This window comes from Carlito syrichta, unplaced genomic scaffold (assembly GCF_000164805.1).
Source record: "Carlito syrichta isolate Samal-C Ts95f unplaced genomic scaffold, Tarsius_syrichta-2.0.1 Scaffold283158, whole genome shotgun sequence".
Lineage (NCBI taxonomy): Eukaryota > Metazoa > Chordata > Mammalia > Primates > Tarsiidae > Carlito > Carlito syrichta.
Window position 1 is genome coordinate 14,974 of NW_007227254.1, and position 9,003 is coordinate 23,976.

The 9,003-nt window shown below is 49.4% G+C and overlaps 2 protein-coding genes across 3 annotated transcripts in view; both read right to left on the bottom strand.

Moving 5' to 3' along the window:
• Window positions 1-865, bottom strand: part of SLC22A6 (solute carrier family 22 member 6) — a 9,852-nt gene extending 8,987 nt beyond the window's left edge. For both annotated transcript variants that reach the window (XM_008052591.1, XM_008052590.1), the window contains exon 1: window positions 163-865. In XM_008052591.1, coding sequence (XP_008050782.1) covers window positions 163-531 — 369 coding nt within the window. In that variant the 5' untranslated portion in view covers window positions 532-865. The remainder of the gene's footprint in view (window positions 1-162) is intronic.
• LOC110595147 (solute carrier family 22 member 6-like) lies at window positions 755-2,114 on the bottom strand. The gene is made up of 2 exons (XM_021709782.1): window positions 1,384-2,114; window positions 755-849 (listed from the first exon to the last, which is right to left on the bottom strand). Exons 1-2 carry the CDS (start codon window positions 1,784-1,786, stop codon window positions 755-757), a joined length of 498 nt encoding a protein of 165 aa, XP_021565457.1. The 5' UTR covers window positions 1,787-2,114.
• Window positions 2,115-9,003: the final 6,889 nt, after the last annotated feature.

A 9,003-nucleotide genomic window follows, 5' to 3' on the forward strand; every position in this document is an offset into this window, starting at 1 on the left:
TAAAGTCCCCTATCTTGAATCCCTTTCTTCATCTTTCCTTCGGGGCCCCTGGAGAACTTGAGACTGCACGCACGTGTGTGTGTATGTGTGTGTGTGTGTGTGTGTCTGTCTGTCTAAGAGAGGAAGACAGAGTCTGCGTGGCCCCTGTAGCAGGGTTCTTACCTCAGTCACGATGGTGGACGGGAAGGTGCTGTTGTCATAGATCCAGCCATTGATGCAGGGCTCTGTGACCCCCGTGCCATTGGCCTCTGTGCCATTGGGAAAAGGCGGTCCCCACTTGGGGGAGGTGAAGCGGAGGCAGGACTCACGCCGTCCCTGCTGGTCCCGGGGCAGCCAGGCCTCCAGGCCCCTGTGCTCGCTGAGGTTGGTGTGGGCAGGTGGGCGGCAGTGGTGTGTGGGGACAGCGGCGGTGAAGTTCTGCAGGGTGTTGTGGGAGGCCATGAGGAGCAGGGGGAGGACCACCAGGGTGACCTGGATCTGTTGGAAGCGGCCAACGCCCCCCACCTGCTGCAGGAGGTCATTGAAGGCCATGGGGCCAGGCCTGGCTGAGCGGCTGAGGCCTGAGGCCTTCCAGTCCCGGGACCTCTGTCTGTCTGTCTGCCTGCTGTTCTTTGCTGGAGGAGTGGTGCTGCCGTTGCCTCTGCAGCTGGGTTGCTCCTAGAGCCGAGTCTGAGCTGGCTCTGTGGGGGGACAGCAGCCTACTTGGCTGCCCCTCCTTCTTCCCCTCTCTCCCTGTTCTGTCCCTCCCTTTCCCTTACAGCTTCTCCTCACTTCGGGGGTCGAGTGCAGCTTGGTTTTCAGGGTCTGCTGTCAGCCTCACCCTTGCTCGAGCAGTTTTTAATCCTTGGCCTGGAGGGAATGAGTTAAAGTATGACTTAGTATCAGAAGGATTAACCCTCCGAGTATTCCTTGTGTCAGTGGAATTTCTCCAACTGGGTATAAAGGGCAACTGGAATGAAGTGGGAGTGGGGAGAGGGAGGTACTGAGGGGGCCTGTCTGGGCATCTGGGAGCAGGAGGGGACAGGGTGAGACCTTTTTTCTCTTCTTTTTAGTGAAGAGACTGGACTCTGGGAAGTGTGGTGACCTCTTGAGGGGTTTCTGCCCTTTACAGTGGACAGGATCCAAACAGTCTGTCTCTGGGAAGGGTTAACAGAGAAAATACAGGGTGCTCAGGTAATCTCACCTTGGCCTCTCAAAGTGCTAGGATTACAGGCTTGAGCCACCGTATCCCGCCTTTTTTTTTTTTTTTTTTAAGTAAAGGCCCCTATCTTGAATCCCTTTCTTCATCTTTCCTTCGGGGCCCCTGGAGAACTTGAGACTGCACGCACGTGTGTGTGTATGTGTGTGTGTGTGTGTGTGTCTGTCTGTCTAAGAGAGGAAGACAGAGTCTGCGTGGCCCCTGTAGCAGGGTTCTTACCTCAGTCACGATGGTGGACGGGAAGGTGCTGTTGTCATAGATCCAGCCATTGATGCAGGGCTCTGTGACCCCCGTGCCATTGGCCTCTGTGCCATTGGGAAAAGGCGGTCCCCACTTGGGGGAGGTGAAGCGGAGGCAGGACTCACGCCGTCCCTGCTGGTCCCGGGGCAGCCAGGCCTCCAGGCCCCTGTGCTCGCTGAGGTTGGTGTGGGCAGGTGGGCGGCAGTGGTGTGTGGGGACAGCGGCGGTGAAGTTCTGCAGGGTGTTGTGGGAGGCCATGAGGAGCAGGGGGAGGACCACCAGGGTGACCTGGATCTGTTGGAAGCGGCCAACGCCCCCCACCTGCTGCAGGAGGTCATTGAAGGCCATGGGGCCAGGCCTGGCTGAGCGGCTGAGGCCTGAGGCCTTCCAGTCCCGGGACCTCTGTCTGTCTGTCTGCCTGCTGTTCTTTGCTGGAGGAGTGGTGCTGCCGTTGCCTCTGCAGCTGGGTTGCTCCTAGAGCCGAGTCTGAGCTGGCTCTGTGGGGGGACAGCAGCCTACTTGGCTGCCCCTCCTTCTTCCCCTCTCTCCCTGTTCTGTCCCTCCCTTTCCCTTACAGCTTCTCCTCACTTCGGGGGTCGAGTGCAGCTTGGTTTTCAGGGTCTGCTGTCAGCCTCACCCTTGCTCGAGCAGTTTTTAATCCTTGGCCTGGAGGGAATGAGTTAAAGTATGACTTAGTATCAGAAGGATTAACCCTCCGAGTATTCCTTGTGTCAGTGGAATTTCTCCAACTGGGTATAAAGGGCAACTGGAATGAAGTGGGAGTGGGGAGAGGGAGGTACTGAGGGGGCCTGTCTGGGCATCTGGGAGCAGGAGGGGACAGGGTGAGACCTTTTTTCTCTTCTTTTTAGTGAAGAGACTGGACTCTGGGAAGTGTGGTGACCTCTTGAGGGGTTTCTGCCCTTTACAGTGGACAGGATCCAAACAGTCTGTCTCTGGGAAAGGTTAACAGAGAAAATACAGGATGCTCAGTTAAATTTGATTTTCAGATTAATGTATAATTTTTAAAAGCATGAGTATGCCCCTAATATTGCATGGGGCATACTTATCCTACAAAATTATTGACTGAGCTGAAGTTCAAATTTGTCTGGACATCCTGTATTCTTGTTTGCTAAACTTGGCAACCCCAGTCTCACATCTTCTAGGACCACTGTTTTGTTCAATTCGAAAAAACAATAGAGGTCAGAGGCTGGTCCTCAAGGAGTGGGACCTAAGACCAGCATCATATATGATGTAGGTAGGTTCTTCTGGTGTCTTAGTCTCCACCTTCTTGTTTATTGTCAAATTTTCCCCTTAGTCATATTGTCTTCTGTCCATAGTGTATTTTTGAAACAATGAGCATGAACTTACTGTAATTTTTATCTTCAACTCTAAGACAATCACTTGTATTCCTCCGACAGATTTTGGCCCCTGGGTTCTGGTCACTCAAGGGGACAGTGCAGAGCACTGATTGGATGGGATCTGATTGACTGGATCTGGGACGAGGGACACTGAGATAGCATATTGCAGCTTCTTGCTATTAATTTTCACAGTGCATATTTTATAAAATATGGACTCTGCAGTTGGTCTACATGGACCCAGATCTTCATTTCACACTTACTGGCTGTGCAACCAGGGGCAAGTTACTCAAAATTTCTGTACCTCAGTGTCCTTGTTTACAAGATGGGGATAGTATTCTTGTCTAACCCATTGAGTTGTTGGAGGGTTAAATGAACTAATATAGGAAAGGAGCTTAAAGCAGCTTCTGTCTCGTAGCTCAAACTCTTCTTACTTGCTTCCGATAAAAAGTGGAGAATATCACATTGATTTTTAGAGAGAAAATATGCCTAAGCACATCTTACGGTAAGAACAGTGATTCTCCAATGCAGGCAATTTTATCTCCCAGGGGACATTTGGCAATGTCTGGAGGCATTTCTGATTGTCACGACTGGGAGAGTTGATGGTACTACTTACTGGCTTCTGGCGGGTGTAGGCTAGGAATGCTGCTGAGTATCCTACAATGCACAAGGCAACCCCTGCCCCACTAAGAGTTATCCTGACCCCAAATGTCAGCGGTGCTGAGGTTGAGAAACCCTACCCTAAAAGAGGTTTCAGAGTTATTTTATGTAGTGATCAAGCCCATACTTTGTTGGCCAAGGAAATTTCCGTCATACAAATGACTCCTACCAAAATATTTCTTTTCTTTTTTTTTGAAAAAGCAAGATTTATTGAGAGGACAGAACAGCTCCCAGAGCAGGAGGGGACCCAAAGGGGTTGCCCTACAAAAATATTTCTAAGAATTCTAATTATCTCATTTGAGTGGAGAAAATGTTTTGTAAGGTGAGGAAGAGAAATTCTCCCTTCCTTGTTTTGCTTAAGTAAAGAAAGATAGCCTTGGCCGGGTGTGTTGGTTCACGCCTATAACCCCCGCACTTTGGGAGGCCAAGGTGGGAGAATTGCTTGAGCCGAGGAGTTCAAGACCAGCCTGGGCAACACAGTGACACCTCATCTCTACAAAAAAGTTAAAAAAAATTAGCTGAGCATGGTGGCGTACCCCTATAGACCCAGCTACTTGGGTGGCTGAGGTAGGAGGATGACTTGAGCCCAGAAGTTCAGGCTGCAGTGAGCCATGATTGCACCACTGCACTTCATTTCCAGTCTGGGCTACAGAGTGAGACACAGTTAAAAAAAAAAAAGGAGGCTACCCTGGACTCCAAGGGACGGCAGCTCTTTCTCTGCCCAGGACTACCCACCACTTTTGCCACTGGGGTGGCTGAATCAGGACCCCAATCTTCTTGTGTCCATTTTAACACTCCTCTGTGTTGTGTTCTTCCTTGACTGTTGGGCTTGGCTGACCTTGCTGAACTTTTTCTTTTCCTTGATGATGTGTTTCCGTTTTGGGCCTCTAGCTGTCCCTCTGGTTCCCACTAACTCTCCCTCCACCCAGCTTTGTTATCATGTTGGCATATGTCTAAACATGATGGATGATGGGTTCCATAGTTCTATAGGAAGTACGCTAGGCCCTATACAAATTAGCTGATGCCAAGGGTCATGAGGAGAAGGGATGTTTCTCATTTCCTCTGGGTAGACATCGCCAAGTCTTACTGTTGAAGGGACGCAGCTTGATATCTGACTTCTCTTGTTAGAAGTTAAGATGTCTTGTCTGTACTTTTGTGTATTAAGTTGGGAGGATATTTGTTGGCCCCCGAGGCCCTGGGATCCATGAGGTCTTAATCAAAGCTGGGTTCTTAACTGCTGCCCTTGAGGTGTAGATTGCCTAGTTCAAAGGGTTTTGGAGGTTATCCCTTCTTATACGTGGATATGAAAAGAAAAGGAGAGTCCTAGAAAGGGCTGTGACTCAGCCCAGCCTGCCCCTGTACCATCGAGGGCTGGTTCTGGGCTGGGGCCCAGTGGGTGTCCAGATGCCTGACAACATTCTCCAGGCCAAGGTACATAAGAGCCTTGTGGCCTGGGGATGTGAGGACAGCTGGACAAACAGCTTGGGGGCTGCGGGGCCAGTCTCCTGCCAGGGCTTGGTGCCCTCATGGGGGAATAGGTGGAGTGCTGAGGGCAGCAGGGGGATGGTGAGCCCCTACACATGCCCTCCCTCTCCAAGACTGTGCCCAACCCCACCTTGAAGAGCTTCTTCCCCCAAAAAATCTTACTGGGACTCTGGGACCTGAATTGGCTCCTGGGATCATCTGCATGGCAAAAGGACTCCCCAGTAGCCTCCCAACTCATAGAGAGTTTCTGGATGGAAATGCTCCCGTGGCAAATGATTTGCAGAGCTGGGAACTATCCCTTAGGGACCTTCCGGGTCACAAAAAACTCAGAATTGGACTTTCTTGTGCTGACTGGAATGCAGACTTAAATTTTGTTGATGCTCACTGAGAAGGAGTCAAATCTGGGATTTTCTGATTGACCCAGAGCCACAGAACCACATGCCATCTGGATGGAATGCCATCACTCAGATGAAAATGTCTCAAGACTGAGACCCAGAGCAGGCAAGGGATTTGTCCATGCTCACACAGGAAGCAAGTCTGGAACTTAACTTTCTTTGTGCGCTAGCAGGCCATCGCATAGGCCAGATTTTCTGAGACAAATCCTAATTTTGTATGACTTTATTCTGTTAAATAAATGGGATTTAAAGTGTGGGACTACCTATGATTTTAATGATGATTTAGTGAGACTTTCTTTTTTTGAGTCAAGGTCTCACTCTGTCACCCAGACTGGAGTGCAGCGGCATGATCACTGGGGTGTAGTGACACAATCATGGCTTACTGCAGCCGTGACCTCCTGGGCTCAGGTGATTCTTCTGCTTCAGCCTCCTGAGTACCTGGGACTACAGGCATGTGCCACCAAGTCTGGCTAATTTTTTTTTTCTTGTAGAGACGAATCTCACTATGTTGCTTAGGCTAGTCTCAAACTCCTTGGCTCAAACAATCCTCTTGCCTTGGCCTCCCAAAGTGCTGGGATTACAGGTGTGAGCCACTACACCCGGGCAATTCTGTGAGACTTTTTAAATAAATAATTTAAAGATCAAATAGAATACCCTTGCTCAGATCACATGCCCTGTGCGGGTTTGAAATGATTGACCCAGGGAGGCATCTGGCAGACTCCAAGTGCCTGCCAGGCCCAGGGCAACATTCTGAACAAGGAATTCTGTGCCAAATGGTGAGCTTTGTGCCTTGTGGCTTGGCTATCATGACCGATGGATGGTGCAGAAATTAGAAATTTATCCAAAGGCTTCCATTTAAAGGCTGGACATGAGGCTAGTAACCAGTGAGGTAACCTAGCACAAGGACTCTGCCCCAGAGGGATACTCCGTATTGGATGCTGACTCATGGATCCAGTTGGTGTCTCTGATCAGAGATGGAGATGAGGGAGTAGGAGGAGCTGGGTTTATAGAGAACAAGCGGCAATGGAAAGAAGGAAGAATCCAGAATGTGAATTTGAGGATTGCAAGAGGAACAGGTCATGTGAAGGCCCAGTTCATTCTGATCAGAATCCCTGTTCACCATGAGTCCTGACCATGTGGCTGGGAAGTGCTTTCCTGGGGGTCTTCCCTTCCCTTCCTATGTGTCCTTGCAATAAACACCCTGAAGCAGCACAAAAATGGTCAGGGCCAGGACATCCTTGGCAGTCATGCTGAATTTTGGACAACTGAATGATTGGGGGACAATGAGGTATGTGTTCCTCATTGAGCTCAGTTCTTCTCTCTCTGGGTTGAGGTCCAGTCGAGCCAAGGGGAGGCATTCCTGGCCTATTGTCAGCTGATCCTAGGCTTCAAGGTATGAACTCCATAGGTAGAAACCAGGTTCCAAGGGAGAAACCAGAAGCCAGGTGGGGCCTGGTAACTCCCAGAGTAAAGGCCAGATCTCAGCGGGCAGTGTGGCATAGGGCTGGTCCTAGGTGCCAGGCCCAGATGATCTGCAGGTTGGCAAGGGGGAGCCTTGCATCCAAATGATCATGATGGCAGAAGGTCTCACGTGGGGGACCCTTCTGCCCTTCTCATTCTTTCTCATCTTTTTTTTTGAGTTGGAGTCTTACTCTGTCGCCTAGGCTGGAGTGCATTGGCATACTCACAGTCACTGCAGCCTCAACCTGCTGGGCTCAGGTGATTCTTCTGCCTCAGCCTTTCAAGTAGCTGGAACTACAGGTGTGTGCCACCACATGCAGCTAATTTTTAAAAAATTTATTGTAGAGATGAGCTCTTACCAAGTTGCCCAGGCTTATCTCAAACCCCTGGGCACAGGCAATTATCTCACCTCATCCTCCTAAAGTGCTGGGATTAGAGGCTTGAGCCACTGCATCCGGCTCATTCTCTCTCTTCTTAGCTCTCATGTCCTTTCTCTGACTTAACTCCCAACTCCCCTACTCATCCTTTCTGGGATCTCCTGCCAAATAAGCCACATACTTGCACTCACACCCTTGTCCCAGGGTCTGCTTCTGGGGAAACCCACACTCAGGCAAAACTGCAATCACAGTTGAGTGTGTGATAAGCAGGGTGCCTGCCCCTGGCTCTGGGGGAGTCACAGAAGGCTTTTCAGAGGAAGTGATTCAAGCTGAGGCCTTCAAGATGAGTTGGGGTGAGCCAGGTACTGTGGGGGGTTGGCAGGGAGAAAATCCAAGCGCTGGTGTGTGTTAAGAGAAAGGATACTTTAGGATCTGAAAGAAAATGGATGAGGCTGGATTTCAGGGTGCACGGTAGGGGGTGTTAAAAACGGCTGTTGAGGCAGGTTGGGGTCTGGTCATGACAGGCCTTGTAAAACTGTAGATTTTATCATAATGGGAAGTCACTGAACGATTGAATCAGGGATGCAATATGATCTTTTTCGTATTTATTAAGCTGTCTTTCAAACCTCTAAATACAGATTTGAGAGCAATTAGCTCTGTGGCTGATAATTGAAGCCCTGCTGAGTGTCGGAGTTATAGCCAGTAGCCACTACTGAGGGCTTGAATTGAGCTAGTCCAAACAGATATGCTGCTAATGTAAAATATCTACCAAGATTTGAAGACTTAGTCTGAGATTTTTTTTTTTTGAGTTGGCATCTTACTTTGTTATCCAGATTGGGGAGTACAGTGGCACAATCATGGTCCACTGCAGCCTCAACTGCCTGAACACAGATGATCCTCCTACTGCCTGGACTCAGATGATCCTCAGATGAGCCTCCCGAGTAGCTGGGACTACAGGTATGTACTACAATCCTCGGCTAATGTTTTTGATTTTTTCTTTTTAAGTAGAGTCAAGGTTTCACTGTGTTGTCCAGGATGATCTCAAACTCCTGGGCTCAAGCAATCCTCCCATCTCAGTCTCCCAAAGTGCTGAGATTACAAGTGTGACCCATCACGCCCGGCTTCTTTTAACTTTAGAAAAATGGTTACTAGAAAATTACAAATGTGGCTCACATTATATTTCTGCCTGGCAGTGCTTGAGAAGAATGTTAGAGGAAGAGGTCTTAGGAAATATTTCTGAGGAACATCCGTGTTGAAGAGATGGCAGAGGAAGAAAAGCTGCTTTTGGAATTGTTTGGTTGTAAGGAACAGAACCTTCCAAAGTTAGCTTAAACAAAAAGGGGAGTTTCTTTGGAGAATTCAGAGATATTTAGTAGAACCTAGGGCAGAAAGTGCATCCAGGGCTGATAGGGAACTGAGATCTGGAATTTATTAAGAACCAATGTAAATAGTCTCGCTAGCTCCTTTTATCTGGGCCCATGTGGTCTCCTGCTCTCTTTTTCTCTGTGCATCTGTTTTATTCTCTCACTGCACCTGGCTTCTCTTCTCTACTTGCATCTGGGCCAGCCCAGCCTCATGCTAACCTTCCTTCCCAGGGCAAGGACTAAGAGGTGGAAGAGAACCTCTAGACCTGAAATTCCAGCCTTGGAGGCAACCTGTGAGGAACGAGATTTGGATCTGGAGTGCCTTCTGGTCTAGTCAATCACGAGCATAAGTGGAGAATCATGGAACTGTGCAGTCGGCAGATTCTGGGGACAAGGACCCTTAGAGGAGGGACGGAGGCAGGACAGGCAAAGTGAACACAGTAGCATTTACAGGCGATCCCAAAGGGG